This window comes from Solea senegalensis, linkage group LG21 (assembly GCF_019176455.1).
Source record: "Solea senegalensis isolate Sse05_10M linkage group LG21, IFAPA_SoseM_1, whole genome shotgun sequence".
Lineage (NCBI taxonomy): Eukaryota > Metazoa > Chordata > Actinopteri > Pleuronectiformes > Soleidae > Solea > Solea senegalensis.
The window spans coordinates 15,294,986-15,313,398 of NC_058040.1; the positions used below are offsets into that span (position 1 = coordinate 15,294,986).

Consider the following 18,413-nt stretch of genomic DNA (forward strand, 5'->3'; position numbering starts at 1 on the left):
AGAACAGAATAGAGCAGAATCTGTTGTCATAGTCACCTGAGATGTTCCTGCCATGTCGACTCCAGCATCCAGGAAGTTGCTGAAGTCCTGTCCAAACTTGCTGGTGGCATTCGCCAGGTCCTGCGTGGTTCCTCTGGACGCCTGGACCACCTCATTGGCCGACTGGTTCAGACCCGCCGCCACCTCATTGAGCTGAGCCTGCACTTCTTGGAAGCTCCGCCCACTGGCTGGGAACTGTAGCAAGAAAGAGAAGAAGAAGAAGAAGAAGGAGGAGTTAGAGCTGGTTTCAGAGAATCAGAGAGAGTGACAGACACGTGTCAGTACTGACAGAATCAGCCAGCAGCGTCTTGCTGGCTTCGCCCACGGTGCGGATGGCGTTGTCCACGTCCCTCTGTCCAGGAAGGCAGTTCACACAGCGGTTCAGGGCCTGAGACACGGCCTTTGCCACCTGCACACACACACACACACACACCAAAGTCTTCATCTCATTCATGTTCTAACATCGTCAGCTCTCACCAGGATGTGCTAAAACCCGCCCCCCCCACCTTACCTGTGCCAGCCTCTGCTGACTCTCTGGGTCTCCTGGTTTGGTGATGGCCCTCTTGGTCTCCTCGATCAGATTAGCCGACTTGTCCATGACGTCCCCGGCACAGTCCAACATGGCGTTGCGAGCCAGAGAGTCGTTCGTGTTGGCAGCGACTCCTCTGGCTGCCGAGGCCAGAGACTTCAGAGCCTGAGCCACGTCTCTGGCTGCCATGCCTGGACATGACAGGAGTCAAAGGTCAGAGTGAGGAGGGACAAAACAGTCACAGTCACATTTATTGTCCTATGATTCATTTGATTAAAACGTCTTCTTCTGTGTGTGTGTGTTTCAGGTATTACTCATGTTGTGGGGACCTAAATCTGTTTACACACATCACATTATAGGGATTTGTCCCCACAAGTCCCCACAACATAAATCATTACATTTTAAGGTGGTAAGGATGCAGTTAGGCCAGTAGTAGTTATGGTTAAGGTTAGAGTAAGTAAAATATATGTCCTCTGAAGTCATGGAAACCAGTCTGTGTGAGTATGTGTACTTGTATTTGGTTTGAGGACCAAACACCTTAAATAAACCACAGGAAGTGAGGACATTTTGTTCTGTCATACCTTAAAAGGGCTGTTTATGAGTTCAGACTTGGTTTTTAGTTGTGATGGTTAAGTTTAGGTTATGGAACTAGGGATTGCATTATGTATACAAGTGTCCTCACTAAGGACACTGTACAAGACGGTGTTTGTTCTTGTACATTTATCTTTGTGAGGACCAGAACATGTATAAACCATAAGAAGTGAGGACATTTTGTGTGGTCCTCAAAATTTAAGAACCTGCTTTAAGGGCTAGAATTAGGTTTGGGGTAAGGTTAAGGGTTTCAGTTAGGCATACACTTGTATTTGTGTCCTCTTTAGGACATTTTTCTGTCATAATCACCAAACTTGTCAGGACCAGTTGTCCTCATGGAGGCCAAAACCTGGTCCTAATGAGGCCAAACCTAATTTCTGAGGAACTGGTTAAGTTTAGGACTAAGATTTGAATTGTGGTTAGGCTGAGGTTAGGGTTAGACTATTATTTGGTGATGGTTAAGGTTAGGATTATGCTTGATTTAGTCTGTGCAAATGAATGGTAGTCTGTTCACACTGAATATGAAACAAGTGCAAAGTCCAGATTAGATGTGAGTTTCACAGTGTGAAATTGTGTTGCTCTGAATTTTTCACAGTGAAACGTTTCATTATAAATGTGTGGTTGTTGTTGTTGTTGTTGTTGACGACTCGCCTGTGTAGTTCTCGTTGCCCTGCGCAGCCTCACTCAGCAGTTTTGCGATGGAAGAGCCCACAGCTTTGGTGCTGGTGCCAAGATCCTGACAGCATTTCTCCAGCTGACAAGACAAGCAAAGGCTTTGTGTGAGGAACACACACTGTGTGTGTGTGTGTGTGTGTGTGTGTGTGTGTGTGTGTGCGGTTCTCTCACTGTCTCTCCTGGCAGTGGTTTCAATTTGCCCTCCTCTGCTGAAGCTTTGGCCTCGTGCATGTCCTTCTCCAGGTCTCTCACCATCGACAGAGCGTTGTCGATCTCCAACGGTCCACACGCTTCCTGAGCCTACACACACACACACACACACACACACCATCATCAAAAATGGTCTGAATGAAGAGTTATTCCTACACAACAAGTTAGAAGCATTTATATACATTTATTTTACTTATTCTAGTCTTATCTTAATAATTTCTATATGCATGATTCTGTATATGTTTTATGTATGTATGTATATATATACACATATTTACATATATACACATACATATGTATATATATATATATATATATATACATATATATTTATATACATACATATATACTGTTCATGTTGCTATGTACTTTTAGAATATATTGTGCTATATACATGTTTAAATATGTATGTTGGGTACACACAATGTACACACACACACATATATACATCAATAATACAAACACACAATGTATTTGTTGTACATATATATAATGTTGTGTAAATGTTGTACAACGTGTGTGTGTGTGCGTTTGCATGTATACAATGTACGTATGTATGTGTGTATATATTTGTATTTATATATATAGTATGTAGTATATGTAGTATATATTTATATACTACATACTGTGTGTTTTTATATGTTTAATTATATATGCTGTGTACATGTTTACGTATACTGAACACTGTATATGTTTAATTATATATGCAGTGTACATGTTTACATATACTGAACACTGTATATTTTTAATTATATATGCAGTGTACATGTTTACGTATACTGAACACTGTATATGTTTAATTATATATGCAGTGTACATGTTTACATATACTGAACACTGTATATGTTTAATTATATATGCAGTGTACATGTTTACGTATACTGAACACTGTATATGTTTAATTATATATGCAGTGTACATGTTTACGTATACTGAACACTGTATATGTATAATTATATATGCAGTGTACATGTTTACATATACTGAACACTGTATATGTTTAATTATATATGCAGTGTACATGTTAACGTATACTGAACACATATTGTGGATGTTTTTTTTTCTTATAATAATGAATAATTTGATTGTAAATACACACGTGCTGCTCATACGTTGTGTCTATACTGTGAAGTGTGTGGATATATATATATATGTGATGTTGTTACATGTTTGATAAAATACATTTGACCTATATTAAATATATAGTGTACATGTTGTATACGTCGTACCTTCTGTGAGGCGGCGCGGAGCTCGGTCAGTGCACTGGCCAGGTTCTTGGCGCACTGGCTGAGCTGCATGGCTGAAGCCTGGTCAGTGATGGTGGGAGCAGTGGCTTTAGCGGCCGTGACCATCTTTGCACCAGGCTGTAGATAAAGAAGAAGAAGAAGAAGAAAACAGTGGGAGTAAAGGTGAGGTCAAAGGTCATTAGAGTGTATTAAAATGCACGCTGAACACGGACGCTCACCTGCAGGAAGTTCTGGCTGGCGCCGATGAGAGCGAGCTGGGCACTGGGGCTGTCGGGCTGAGCCTGGCTGCCTCGCACTCCCTGGACCAGGTGTGGGATCTGCTCTGCCACCACCTGACGTCACACACACATCACAGGTGAGTGTGTGAGGACAAACACACTCACCAGCAGTGTGTGTGTGTGTGTGTGTGTGTTTACCTTGCAGCTCTGGACGAGCTGCTGCTGTGCCGCCTGGTTCTTGTTGGTGGAGGCGGCGTGCTGGGCGGCGGCGATGGTCTGAGTGGCTGCGGCCGCGGCCTGCCTGGCTGCGTTCTGACCCGGAAACGGGAAACAACGTTAAACACTGACCTCACAGACAACCGAGTAAACATCACTCTACACTCATCAGTTTCGATAAATCAAGTTCTGAATTGTCTGGAATGCGGTGTTAAATAGATACTTCAGTTTTGGAGTGATGTCGTAAGATAGTCAGAATTCAGTGCAACAACGGGCAGGTGGACACAAGTTCATAAAACGGCTTTATCTCACTGTTAGACAACATTTTACTGCAGGTAACTGAAGATTGTGTCACTTGTAAACTGCTCCCTCTCCCACACCATAGAGAAAATCAGTGATTTTAAATGACAGCATACAGGAATTACTGATCCACAGCTGCCTCTGTCATTAAATACAAATGTGTTATTTTGTGACTTTGGCATTTAAAAGATTTGAAAGACATTAGTTTTACCTTAGTGAAACAAACCAACTAAATAAAAAAGGAACAGACCAGCAGCTCCTGTGTCATAGCAAGCTAAAAACACTGATATTTTGTATGGACTTTGGTGAGAGAGAGCGAGAGGTTTTTAAAGTGATAAAAACTTCAGTTTCCTTGGAAAACATGGTCTGAGTTGACTTCAACCCAGAAGTGATAAACTACATCATGTCCCGTGTGCTGAAAACAGCTTTACAGTAATGAACTAAGTCGAGTCAGGAAGTTTTCCATCACATTATTTTGTGATGGCACTACCAGACAGAGCCCTCCTTTGTTACCTCCAGCTTGTTGACCAGGCGTTTCTTGATGGCGTTCTGAGCAGCAGCGTTGGTGGCCATGCGCAGGCCCTCGGCTGCCTCCCGCAGTTTCTGCTGCTGCTCCTCACTGTCGGGGTTTGCCGCTGCACCCTGTGGTGACAGCAGATCATTACACATCAAATTCAGTGAAAAAAAAAAAATAGAATGGATGGTTTAAGAGGAAGTCCAGACCTTTGCTGCTTCCACCATCTTGGCTGTGGCGTCAGCCAGCAGTTTGGCAGCAGAGAGTAGCTTGCGAGAGTTCTCCAGGTCTGACTCGCCCTCGGCGTCCATCTTGATGGCGTTGACGAGATCGGACGTGGCCTGAGCGAGGATACGAGCCTGGCGAACCATCTCACCTGTAAAAAACATCCAAGGTTTATTCTCTGGACACGATCTTTGACGCTCGGCTTGTCACAAATGTAGCGTTTCTGTCATGGTACAGTTCAGTTTAGAATGGTAAAGCCCTAATTTAGGCTTGTGTTTCGAATGAGAACAGTACTTTTACTTGGTAGGCGGTCTAGGTAGCCTAGGTGGTCTAGCTCCACCCTGACTGTACCGTTTTACTCTGGCTGGTTATTTTGGTACTTTTCCTAATGGAAATGCAAAAAAATATGTACCGTACTGTACCAAACTGACCCTTTGCATCCCCTTGTCCTGAGGCCATGAGGCCGTTAAGCACCTACCAGCGTCTCCCATCGAGCTGAAGATGTTCTCTGTGACGTCAAGGATGCGGTCGGTGGCCTCTCCGTGGCGTCCGATGGGATGCCCTCCACTGGCATACTGTTTGATGTGCTGCAGCAGCTCGTTGAGGGCTTGGGTGACGCCAGTGGCGGCCACGCCCACCTGTTTCAGAAGGCCTTCGTCGTTGGTGGCGCCCTGCGACGCCTCTACACAGCCCTCCACGGACTTGGCGACCAGCTTGCCCGCCTCAATCAGCTGCTCCTGGCACACGGGGGAGCTGATGGTCGGCGCCACCACCTGTACGGGGGAGGAATCGTGGATGAAGACGGAGCGAAGAACAACCGACAGCGCCCTGCTCTCCACGGGATTGAGCGGGGACGTGTGAGACAGTCGGACTCACCCTGGTGCACGCCACCAGCTGAGACGTGGACAGCGCACACTGCGTGGCGGCGGCGATGACGCGGTTCTGCTGGGCCGAGTCCTCCGTCTTCTGGGCCACGTTCTTGGCCTTGAGCACCAGAGCGGCGGCGGCGTTAGCCACGGCTTTGGCGAGCTGCATCAGCATGTCCTGACAACGAGAAAACACACGACGTGTCAGTGAACGCAAAACGCAACATGGACGAATTATCGTATATGACGACGCGTGGTGGAAACTGGAAGAAAATTTATAAGAAATCTGTGGATTATTTGTCAAATTATTATGAATTCAGAATTAAAATCTGAGAGGAGGGAAAGACATCAGAGGATGAAAGAAAAGAAAAAAGGCTGGAGGTTAAATTTAATTTCATGATGGTGATGATGTTTCAGAGCTTCCTCCTCACTTTGCTTAGATACATCTTTTTAATATATTGTGTTTATATAACTACACTGAATTTATCCTGTTACAATCTATGTTTTGTTGCTAATTTGTTCATCAGTCCTTCCAGGATTTTACATTTTTTGCCGTTATTTTGATTTGCTACGAACACATACGCCGGAATTCACTGCAACTTCTTCAAAAAGTTGCAATGCAAGACAATTTTGTGTGATGAAAGTGCAAAGATTTTTTCCAAATAATGTAAAATAAAAGAATATCAAAGCACAACAGTTGTTTGATTCAATTTTGCTTCAATTGCTGCGAAAACTCTTGATCTACTAACTTATAGCTTATCTTTTAACCCTAATTATCTTATAATTTATATAACTTGCCATAGATCTTTAAACTAAAAATAAACTTACTTATTTAAACATCACTTAATCCTCAAGATATGTCTTATTTTGTATCTGTTAACTTATCTCTTAACTTAACACCTTACCTTATCTGATACCTTAACTGATAAATCTTTTAATTTAACTTACACCTCAATATCCCGTCTTATCTGTTATCCCATCTTCTAGCTTATAAATAACTCACTTAAGTCTGAAATCTTAAGACTTTTCCCTTTACTTAAGTGAGGAGTGCGGCTGTTCAGGTGTTATTTTATTGGGCATAAATATACGGTTGAATTAAACTTTTGATTGACAGATTATTATTATTCACAGCAGCGGCAAGGGAGAAGCGATTGATCTGATTGGTTATTCAGAAGGAGGCGTCGGCCTTGAGGAACACATGTGTTACCAGGATCTGATAATAACTGAGTCTCCACTGTGCGCCCCTGAAAGATCCGTTACCTGGAAACTGTCACACACACACACACACACACACACACAGATGAGACACGGAGACATGAGTACAACACAAACATGAACACAAACACGTCGTCATGTGGTCACTGGGTGGCGCTGATGTCATCAAACTCAACCAACAATGATGCAACACACACACACCCAAAAAAAAGCCATTTCCCTAAACAGGAAGTCTGCCATTTTGAATTTATTGCATGATGACATGATTTTTCCTCACCATATACAGGTGTTGTACAAGTCCTACAGAATTAACTGGATTAACTTCATATTTAAGATCTTTTGTGGGGCTAAAAATGATGAAGCTTTTTAGATAGCCTTTTAGCTTTTTAGGCGTAACGATGTTTTAATGTGTCATCTCTTCGTAGAGGACGTCAGTGAACGTCGTGTCCAAGGTGAGAGAGAGTTAAGTGACACTGCCACCTAGTGGTAACAACAATGTAAAACTCCCACAAGCATTTCCTTGACAACTTAAGGTAAGGGTTTCTTATTTCGCCTCGTTTTATGGCGACTGGCAACCACCACTGTCATAAACCAGCACAAATTGGGTTTCCGGTAAGGATCAGGTTGTGAAATTGTTTTCTAATCTGCTCCAAACTTCGATTTACGAGTCCTGTTCCTAAGACACGCACATGTCACTACTGATGCACACTCATAGCACCACCTGCTGGCAACCAGAAGTTACATGTTTTGTAACTGCAAACAACCAGATCTACCTCAGATTTTTGTAAGAAAAAGGGGCGACTGCATGGAGTGGCTGCACGTAGCTTTGATAAATACAGAGCGACAATGAGGAACCACATAGTTGAACAGACGTACCTGGAACTGCGGGTCGGTGTCCGTCTCTCCGATGTGTGACAGCAGCTCTCCGCTGGCCTGACCCACGTTTCCTGCAGCCTGGAGCAGGTTCTGACGAGGCTGCAAACAAAAAAACACACATCACACATCGTTTAATCCAAGGAGTGCGCATCTCTCTGTCTCTTAATCTTATAACTCTCTAAGAGATCACATGATGTGACAGATATCTCACTAAACAGCTCCACATCGTCGTCGTCCCTTCGTGTACAGACCTCGGTGTTTGCCGGCTGCGCCGTCTTGAGCATGTCCGACACGGCGCAAGCCAGATTCTTAGCGGCACCAAGCAGCTGCTGCCCGTTTGCGCCTTCGTCCTCCATGAGTGCGGCGAGCAGCTTCACGCCCTTGGACATTTCCGTCAGGTTGGACGAGATCGTGGTCACGGCACAGCCCACGGCCGTGTAGTCCGTCTCTGCTGGGTCACCTGAGGACGGGAAGACCAAATCTGATCAGATTTTGTGATATTGTGAAGGCAGTGATGAAGACATCACAGCCAGTTAGCAGTTCCTTAACTGCCACTGCATTATTTGCCTCTTCCTACACCTAACACCGTTACCCCGGCAACCCACCACCCATCAGCGTGTTGATGGAACGTGTCCTACCTGCAGTGAGGTTGACCATGGAGGCGGTGCCTGCTGTGATGGCGTCCACCTGGGAGTGGATCTCATGTTTGGACTCATCCATCTTGTTCTTGCGCCAGGCTTGAGACGCCTGAAACGAAGCAACACAAAGACACAAAGACGTATGATTAACAAACAGGATGTGACATCAGTGGTGACATCTTTCAGAGCAAGCTCTCACCGCGTCTGTTCCTAGAGGCGGCAGAGTGTCAAAGTCATCCAGAGACGCCTGCGCTGCCTGGACCGCGTGCATGCTGGAGTTGATGGTTCCGGTCAGAGCTTGTTGAGCCGACGTCTGTGAACACACACACACCACAATACCGTCACCGTGACGACCACAGAGTTACCACATTTGGAGATGTAGTGTAGCATCACGGAGCGTTCCGGCTGTATGTTTTACCAGTGGCGGCATGTGTCCCCGGTGCATCTGTCCACTGGTGATGTGCTGCTTGGCCTGAGGCATGGAGCCCATCTGGAAGCTCTCCGGTCCTCCGGCTCCTGAGCGCATGATGGCCGGCAGGGCTACGGAGCCTGTCTCCACCTTTCCCACCCTGTTGAACTGCTGCTGCAGAACCGTGGACCTGCAGGACGGTGGTGAGATCAGAGGGACGTCAGGTGAGAGGGAGGGTGGACGTCACAGAGTACGAGTCTCTTGAGATTAAAAGTGACTAGTGGGCGGAGTCTGTGATGAAAAAAACCTTACTTTTTAGGCGACACGGAGTCTTCCAGCATCGTCGACTCCTCATCTCCTTCCAGGCCAAAGTGATCTTTGCTCTTTTTCTGTGAGAACACAGAAGAAAAATCATCAGAGAAACAAACAAACACAAACTAAAGCAGAGGTTCACACTGTCCGTCTAATTTGGACATTTTATCACATAATTAAGACTTTTTCCTCTGCCAATAATGACCTTCTAAATCATAACTATGACCTTTTGTCATAAAACAAGTTTTTATCCAAAAATTATGATTATTAAATTAATATTTACCACCTTTTAACTCACAATTTTCATTATTATTATACTGACTTTATCTCATAATTCACTAATTATGTCATAATAATACCTTTTTCTGTCTAAAATATGAAAACTTTTCCTTCCAATTTCAACTTTTTGACACATGAATATAAATTTTTATCTCAAAAAATAAATTTTTGATTTGTAATTATGAGTTTATCTCACAATTGTGACTTTTTTATCCCACAAAATTGCTATTTAACTCAACTTTTAGCTTTTTAATTTCATAATCAACAATTTATCTCATAAATGTGACTTTTTATCTGATCATTTTTGACTTTTTATCTCATAAGTCAAGAGTTTTTTCATCTTTTTTTATCCTTTACTGACATAAGTTCTTGTTACAATAACTAAAAGCCTGAGTTTCTCTTATTATATGACCCTTGAGGTGATGATGTCAGATTGACTGACCCTGCAGCTAAAGAGGAAAAACTCTGCTGTGGTTAATGTTCTCTGAAATAATAGGAATATCAAGTCTCGCGTTATATTGTCGGGGTCAGGGCTGAAGAGTTTGAGAACACCTGCTGTCGACTGTTACCTTCTTGAGGATGATGTCGATGTATCCGGCGATGAGCTGAGCGATCTGCTCTCCCTCAGTTGTCTGCACAGAGTAGTAACCGTCCTGGTAATCTCCAAAGTCCTGAGAGCAGACACATGTTGTTCAAATCCATCAGTTTTGTGTCAGTATTTCTAGATATTCTGTCACAGGAATGGAATAATCCAGGTTATGTTCGGTATGCTGTTGATTGATAGAGCTCCACAGAAGCACATTGTCTTTGGTGAGTGGCCACCGTTACACTTAAGCCTGATTTATACTCAGGACAATTTAAAAGGGTGTCGAGTGACAGAAATGGACAAAAATAAGCGTCCCTTGACATGTATTTATACTTTGTCGCACAGTGTGACTGGTTGACATTGTCTTCATGTTCATGTCTGGACATGGACCTTTGGCCCAAAACATCTCCCTGATGTTCTCTTGGCTCTTCCATCCACCACACTGACTCCTTCAGTTTCTTGGATTCTTCTTGAATTCAGTAAATTCTTCCTTCACAGATATATCAACCATGTGACCAGAAAACAAACAGAACCAGTTCTGAAGAACCTCAGAACTTGAGCTACATTCTGATGGACTCTAGAAGTTCAGCTCAGTACTGAAAACACCAGAACGTAAGATAATTTCCAAAGAACTCCAGAACTTTAGATCAGTTCTGAAGAACTCCAGAAGTCCAGAGTTAAGTTGAAGACATTTCCCTTCCAATCCAGGAGGCTTCTTTGATTCTGACGAACTCCAGAACCTCTCAAGAGGATTCTTGGATGAAATGTGAAACGTCTTCCTCTTAACTCAATCATCATATCTGGACTTCTGAAAACCTTTAAGGACACAAATAAAGAAGCAGACAGAAGGAGAAGAGAGCCAGCTGGAGGATTATTGTGTGGTGGGTTACCATGGAGATGACTGAAACCTTCAACGGAAGCAAAAATTGAAAACGGCGTGCTAACTAATTAAGTTTTGTCAAGAAACAATTACCAAGTGTTGTGTGAGGACACATAAATCAGACTGTAAGCTGCTTTCAGAGCCACGATGAAGTCCAGACGTGTTTCTGAAACTGTCCAGACGGGACTCAACAGTTTCTCCAGACATTTTATCAGAACTTCTCCTCAATCAAATCTCCAGACAACGTCTGAGCTTGAGCCTGATGTGAGAACACGGCTGGAAAAACTCCAGATAACTGTGTCACTCACCAGAGTGAAGCTCTTGGGTGAAGCAGCCCAACGTTTGATGTTGGTCAGGTTCCACTCCTGGATCACCTCCTTGGTCTTCTCGTCCACTCGCATCACGCTCTCCTTGGTGATGCCGAGCAGACGAGGCACCAGCTTGTTCTTGCCCTTCATCTTCTCCTGAAACAGGAAGTAAACGTGCAACATTTCTATGATCCGATAACATCAACAGATTACTGTTACTTTTATATCCTGGTAACTTGGTGACTTCATGAAACGAGGCTCCCCCCCATCAAAACACAGATGCATGCTGGGAGCCAACGTTCTCCTCACCTTGACCAGAAAGAAGGACACGCCGTAGGTCTTCAGGGAGCGCGCTAGCTTCACATAGCTGACCTTGGCCTCGATCTCCGTCATGTTCTGGCAGTTTTTATGAGCCTGTTGGGACGAGAGACAGGAAACAAGTGAACTCTCTCACATCAGCTGCCTTCCAGCACTCACAAGACATCCTGTTTTTTTAGGTGTTACATCAGCTCAAGGGTTTGTATTCGCCAATATATGAGATTTAAACCTTAAAATTCATTCTTTTTGTAATGAATTTCTCTTTTTTAAAGACATTGAAGGCCACAAAGCCTGGTTCTTACCTGGAAGATCTTCTTCTCTCCTTTGTGCTTGATGTACTCTTTGGGGAGGAACTCCTTCAAACTGAGGAGAAAGAGTCCAAATAAAAATCAAAAGTTTTTTTCAGGAGACATAAGACTATAAGTACGAGGACGGCGCTCACTCTAAGAATCCAGGCTTGTGTTTGGCCTCGTTGTGGTCGCCGAACTGGATCTGACACTGGTAACCTGCAAACTCGCAGGCCTTGTCGAAGGAGACGGGGTGAGACCCGTTCAGGATGTCATCGCGGGCCTGGAAAATAAAACAGGACGTGTGGACAGCGAAGAACACCAGTGAGAAAAGTCACGGCGAGAGCTGAAGAATCAGCGCAAAGTGTTTGTGTACCTGCACGTAAAGCAGATTGAGCTGGACGGGGTCTCTGGAGTCCACATTCTGGTCCGAGTAGAAGAACTTCCTCCTCAGCAGCAACATCTCCGTCTCCTCCACGCCTTGTTCTCGCAGCGTCCGGCCGTGGTCCAACCAGTTCACTGAAGACAAACACCAACCAGCAGGTCAATCAAGTCCTCATGGACACCAAAACCTGGTCCTAATGATGCTGAGCACCATTCCTGAGGAACTGGTTGTGTTTAGGACTAAACCTTGAATTGTGGTTTGGTTAAAGTGAGGAGTTAGGCATTAATTGGTTATGGTTGAAGCGGAACCTTGCAACTCTCGTGAAACCTCCCGATTCTGAGGACACCGGGTCGCGGACTTGGTTTTCCGTTAATAGACAGTAGGGGGCAGTGGAGACAGCATGTCATTTAAACATCACAGTGACTCTGAAGCTGTTCAATTAGGGTAAAAAAAATCACTCATACACTCATCGTCTGTGTGCAGCTTCTGCTTCAGCTTCTCCATCTTCTTGTCGTCCCTCAGCAGAGTCTTGTCTCTCTTCAGCGTCCCCATGGTCTCCTCCTTCTTCTCCTCGCCAATGTCTCGCACCAGCGAGTACTCGTCGTAGTTTGTGATGCCTAGAACATAAAAAAAAAACATGACACACACATAAACTCTGTACACGTACGGCACAGACACACAAAGGCTGTGGAGGTGATGGTGACGTCACACTGACCTATCCTGGCGCAGATGGTCATGAGCATGTCGCTGACGATCTTGGAGTCGTCCACCATGACGGTCTTCACTGTGCCGTCCAGCATGCGGATCTTCAGCGGCCTCTGCTTCTTTTTGTACTCCAGAGTGTCCTGACACACGGAGGAGACCAGCCATGACTCGTCAGATTCAATATTTTTTAACCTTTATGCAGTTTAAAAAAGAAACACGGGACCAGCAGACTCACTGTACCACAGGAAAACCATGGTTTTGCAGCGTAAGTAACGGTCTGTATTTAGATACAGAGCTTTCCCCCCCCATCACCCATCTGTCAAACCTATTTACAGGCTGCTGGGAGTGATTTGGGGTTAAACGTATTGCCTATGGACTCATTGGCAGGTAAACTCAAAAAGCCAGGAATCACACCCCCACCGTTCCAGTTGGAAGACGACCCGTTCAGCTGCTAGAAGGTTTGTACCGCTTGCACTTCAAAGACACAATTATCCCGACAGTGTAAATAAAATTCTTCTCCCAAAAAGAGGAAATAAACGGCCCACAACATGACTCAGCTAAAATGCTTTTGCTGATTTGCATCTACATTTTTACAGTCTGTATATGGGGAAGCATGCTATATATAGGATATTTGGATTGGTATTCTTCCCATGTGTGCGTGGGTTTTCTCCAGGTTCTCTGGTTTCCCTCCCCAGTCACAAAATGAGGTAAATTGGACACTCTAAATTGGTTTGAGTGTGAGAGAGAACGGTTGTTTGTCTCTATGTGTCTCTGTGATGGACTGGCGACCTGTCCAGGTTGCGCCCCACCTTTCACCCTATGTCGGCTGAGATTGGCACCACCGTGACCCTCATGTGAAGGATGAAGCGGCAGAGGATGGATGCATGGATATTTGAGCCGGTGATGTTTGTAGCCTGTGACCCTTCGTGGCATCACTCTCCAGAGCCTGGAGGAGGACGCGTTCCACCATCCCTCTATTCTGAGCCCACAGTGACACACTGCTGGAATGACTCACCCCATTCCTCAACATGTAGTAATCCAGAGCTTTTCCGGCCTCCAGCCAGATCCCTTTCTTTGGGTCTTCATCGGACAGAAACAGCCCATAGTCGTTGGCTGTAGAAAGGAAACAGAAGCAGAGCGTCACGGCATGTGTGTGTGTGGATAACTGCTCACTGAGGACATATTATCTGATGTTAATGTGGGTCAGTGGATCATTTCAGCAGAAACATCTGCTGTGAACTTATTTCAGACTGGGACCACTAGTCTCTGCTGGAGGAGACACAAGCTCCCAAATCTTTGTCTTCCTGAATGTGAATTGACAAACAGGTTGAAACAAGCAACCACCACAAATTACGTAACGCGACACAACTGGCCAGCTGATGCTTCTGTGGAGCTGCTCTTACTTTCAGTTTCCAGCTGTTTTTAGCTGCAGAGTCTGTAATCAGCTCCGCCGAAATGGCAAGGTCACAAATCCTCCGCTAAGATCCAAAATCACCAGGATCACGAGAGACATTTCTCACTTTTAATTAGCTTGAATGGCTTGATTTTAATTTTCTTGGAAGAGGTCAGTGACAGGAATGCACAACGTCCATTTTACATATCTGGTCATAACAGAAGGGACAGTGAAGGACTTTTGAAGTAGGGTTTTAAACAATGAATAAACGGCTCACAAAAATTAAATATATGATGTCTTAAGAGTAATTTCCTTGCTTTATTTTACTGTAAGACAGTCTTTTACAACAGGGAAATGTAAGTTTTTATCACGTTTTAAGCTGCTCACTCTCCCACACCAAAGTCCATTGAGAAAATCAACAATTTAAGCTTGAAGGGTCACAGGAGTTGTTGGTCTGCTATTGCCCCCTTTGGTCAAGTTTGTGTTATTGAGGTCAATCTAAACAAAGAAAATGTAACACTAAAAATCACAAAATGACACATTTGAAATTTCTTATGACAGCAGCAATTGATCAACAACCTGAAAACAAATGTTGCTGATTTTTTCCAACTTTTTAGCTCAGATTTATGTGTATATGTCTGTTAACCAAATAAAACAAATATTAGCTGTTACAGATAAGGCTGTAAGTTTGGGTCACAATAGTTTACCATTGGGTTGAGAGTTGTCAAAATGGCTGCTATGCAAAGAAAACCATTATATGAAATAAGCCTTCCAAAGGTTATCTCATATAACCAGACTGAAAAAATCCTGAACTATGACTTTAACAGATCAGGTTAGTGTGTGTACAGACAGACAGACAGACAGGTGGGAGAACTCACGCTGGCCGAGCTGAGCCTCAGGAACTCTCTCCCTGATGATGCGGCAGGCGTCGTACACCATGGTGGAGGGTTCGAACTGCATGGTCTTCACCACATTCCCCACACCGATCTTCAGTGACAGGGCCACCATGATTGCTGCTCTTCACCTCCACTCAGCTCACACCTGCAGGGGGCACAGCGAGCACACGGAGTCAAGTCAACTGTACTTCATAAAACACATGCTTCTCAAAGTGTGGTACCTGCACCACCAGTGGTATGCAAGCTTTTGCACCATCTTAAGCTAATTTTGCTATACCAGTGTCCGTAAACTGACTTAGCTTGACCTATTTACACCACTGTAATTTAATGTTGATAATCATGGTGTTACTTCAAGAGCGTAATATTTTCACAGGTGGTACATGGTATACAACATTGGAGGGCATTATAGCTAGGTTTGCTAACTAAGGAGCTAATCTTGTCCATTTGGCAAAAATCACTGGATCGGATATCGGACAGATAAAAATGTAGAATCCAATAAAATCCTATACATGGCATGCTTCACTATGCGTCACACAGTTGGAGAATGATGTCTTTGAAATTACTTCATAGTTCATAAATGGTCTAAAGCAGGGGTGTCAAACTCAAATGACCTGGGGGCCAATGAGCATCTATTCTGGTCAAGCGGGGCCGACATAGAGGAAAAAAGTTGAAACTTTTGAAACTATATAGTAGCCGGTGGGCCTTATAAGATATTCATTATGATATTAGACAGAATTGCAAAGTAAAAGTGCTTGTTTTGATATAAAATGATTCACAATAAAAACATATTTATGATGCAAAATAGTTAAATTGAAAATTTAGCAAATAATGACGAGTCTTATATTCTGTCTCTATTCCATCACCTCGCACAGTGGTGGGCATGCCGCTTGTAATCGATTGGAGGGCCACATGTGGCCCCCGGGCCACCAGTTTGACACATGTGGTCTAAAGTGACACTATAACTGGACAGTACGACATTAAAAAACAAAAATCTGCTTTCACACTAGCTAGCAAGACAACTTGGAATAACTCCTTTCACGGAGCTAACTGGGACGTTAACTGGAATGCAACATAAGCTAAGCTAAGACAAGATAAGAGCTGATTCCAGTAACTTCCTTTTACAGAGAACAATTTTTGGTGAATCTAAAAACATCCTCCCTCTTCTCCTTTTAGCTTTAAACTGTGCTTACAGGTCAGCTGATCCATCTCCAACTAATTCCAACTCAGCTTGGGTTAAAAGCTTGGCAACGTTTATGAGGAAGAGAGATGTTCAGAGAAGTTCCAGGTTCTGCCAAACTGTGTGTGTGTGTGTTCTCAAAATGAGGAAGGCTACTTATATTTACACGGCCACAAAGAAACCAAACCAGTGTGAAATGCAGTTGCAGTAAATTACAATTTAAGATGGCAGTATCTAGTGGTCTAAAAAAACACATAAAATGGTAAATGGTCTGTATTTATAGAGCCCTTTTCTAGTCTTGATGACCACGCAGAGCTGCTTTACACTACATTTTTGCTATTCACACATTCTCACATTCACACCCATTCACTCACACTTTCATACAGAGCATCCATGTGCAGCGCTTTTTCTATATAACTTCTCTTTTGCTTTCTTTCCAAACTTGTTCTTTGCGCTCCTTGGGTATTTGTTTGTGATTCTGACAATGGGCGGGGCCTTAGGACGATGCCTGCTGATTGGCTACTGAGCTTTGGAGCGACAGCTCAGAAGTGAACATGGGGCCAGGAGCAACATGGGGTTATAAATGTCATGCCCAAGGACACGTTGACATGCAGACATATAGCAGAGCCAGGAACTGAACCCACAACCTTGAAGTTGAAGCAAATAAGGTAAGAAAAGTAAAAGTGAGTCACAGCTGGTGATTGACCTGTGACCAGGAGCCGTTCAGAGAGGACGTTGTTGTTGGCGGCAGCGCAGTGAGGGAAAAGCAGCACGGCATGCGCTGGCATCACACCTCACTGGGATTGGATGTCACAACACAGACACCCTGACACCCACACTGACCCACACACACACTCTCGCACATACCACACACAGACACACATCCTGCTGACACTGTGTCACTATCAGTTCCTCTTTCTGTTTCTGGCTCCGTCGTCAATCCCAGGAGGATGTTGCTGTGCTGTAAAGCTTTTTATATGTGTGTGTGTGTGTCACCTTTTGTCAGGACCAGTAGTCCTCATGGAGACCAAAACCTGGTCCTAATGAGGCAGAACCTCACTTCTGAGGAACTGGTTAAGTTTAGGGCTGAGATTTGAATTTAATCTTTAATCTTTGTGAGGACACTTTGGTGACTATTAAGTGTCGGGCCTCATGAAATTGATAGTTTGAAACCTCTGGGTTAACGGTTAGGCATTTAGTTGTGAGTGTCCTCACTAAGAATGCTGGTGTGGAGGTGTCCGACATCAGGATACACCTGTTGCATCCTGGGTAACGTAGTAAAGACAAAAGGTTCGTTCTCACTTGAAAACTATGTTTAGGCTAAGAAAATGACCACATTCAACTACCTGTTACAACCATCATTAAAACTCAATCAGATCAAGTGACATAAGCCGGCCATCAGGACTGCATAAGTGACATTTCGTCAACAGAATTCATAAATAGAACAGAAGAATTGTGGTTACCACACAGGGCAGCAATGTCTAAGTTCATCGTGTAAAAGTCCCTAACCTGAAGTTAAACCAGAGCTAAAATGGTACATATGGAACTTTTGTCAGCGCAGACACAAAAACAATATTTACCAAACCCCCTTTTATAGAACTACGTAAAAATAGTAATTCTGATGAGAGCGGTATTTTTAATACCTGATGTAAACGATGTTTGAGTGACAGCACTCCGGCCCAGTCAGATGATCAGCTCCGGGTTTTTTCCTCTTCCCTGGCTGGAGACAAACAAAACGCCAAGTTATAACCAGGCAAGAAATGTCTTCATATACCCCAAAATAACTTTAAACACTGCATGTACTGTATATACGTATGTACGCCAGGCCTGTATGTGGTGCTGCTCCCAAAAATGCTGACACGATACAAAACTTTTGCAGATTCCTTCTCATTATCTGCGTGTGTTTGTCCAACTTTCAGAAATTTTAAATTTAGTTAAGTCCGACTAACAGGTCTTTATGCATTTTGGACTACCACAATAATGTGTTTTTGATCGAATTAAACACTCTCGATCTAGCTGTCAGAAGAACATAGAGCTTTGGCTCCTCCCACCACAGAGCTGGAACAAATACTTGGCACAGAATAAATGCAAATGTTTCACTGGCAGCGGATATAATTGA

General features: G+C 43.9%; 1 protein-coding gene across 6 annotated transcripts in view; it reads right to left on the reverse strand.

Annotated features, from left to right (window-relative positions):
- Positions 1-18,413, reverse strand: part of tln1 (talin 1) — a 48,314-nt gene that overhangs the window by 20,242 nt on the left and 9,659 nt on the right. For 3 of the 6 annotated variants that reach the window (XM_044011877.1, XM_044011878.1, XM_044011879.1), the window contains exons 2-31: positions 17,938-18,014; positions 15,100-15,262; positions 13,844-13,941; positions 12,839-12,968; positions 12,588-12,740; positions 12,115-12,257; positions 11,894-12,021; positions 11,754-11,814; positions 11,443-11,547; positions 11,134-11,289; positions 9,929-10,030; positions 9,081-9,157; positions 8,778-8,958; positions 8,559-8,672; positions 8,360-8,468; positions 7,973-8,181; positions 7,722-7,820; positions 6,838-6,897; positions 5,641-5,808; positions 5,243-5,537; positions 4,749-4,915; positions 4,539-4,667; positions 3,708-3,821; positions 3,510-3,623; positions 3,274-3,408; positions 2,006-2,134; positions 1,811-1,913; positions 551-759; positions 329-448; positions 37-234 (exon numbers count right to left, since the gene is read on the reverse strand). In XM_044011877.1, the coding sequence (XP_043867812.1) occupies positions 37-234; positions 329-448; positions 551-759; positions 1,811-1,913; positions 2,006-2,134; positions 3,274-3,408; positions 3,510-3,623; positions 3,708-3,821; positions 4,539-4,667; positions 4,749-4,915; positions 5,243-5,537; positions 5,641-5,808; positions 6,838-6,897; positions 7,722-7,820; positions 7,973-8,181; positions 8,360-8,468; positions 8,559-8,672; positions 8,778-8,958; positions 9,081-9,157; positions 9,929-10,030; positions 11,134-11,289; positions 11,443-11,547; positions 11,754-11,814; positions 11,894-12,021; positions 12,115-12,257; positions 12,588-12,740; positions 12,839-12,968; positions 13,844-13,941; positions 15,100-15,229 (3,936 nt within the window). In that variant the 5' untranslated portion in view covers positions 15,230-15,262; positions 17,938-18,014. The remainder of the gene's footprint in view (positions 1-36; positions 235-328; positions 449-550; positions 760-1,810; positions 1,914-2,005; positions 2,135-3,273; positions 3,409-3,509; positions 3,624-3,707; positions 3,822-4,538; positions 4,668-4,748; positions 4,916-5,242; positions 5,538-5,640; positions 5,809-6,837; positions 6,898-7,721; positions 7,821-7,972; positions 8,182-8,359; positions 8,469-8,558; positions 8,673-8,777; positions 8,959-9,080; positions 9,158-9,928; positions 10,031-11,133; positions 11,290-11,442; positions 11,548-11,753; positions 11,815-11,893; positions 12,022-12,114; positions 12,258-12,587; positions 12,741-12,838; positions 12,969-13,843; positions 13,942-15,099; positions 15,263-17,937; positions 18,015-18,413) is intronic. The other 3 variants (XM_044011881.1, XM_044011880.1, XM_044011882.1) reach the window with 2 other exon arrangements.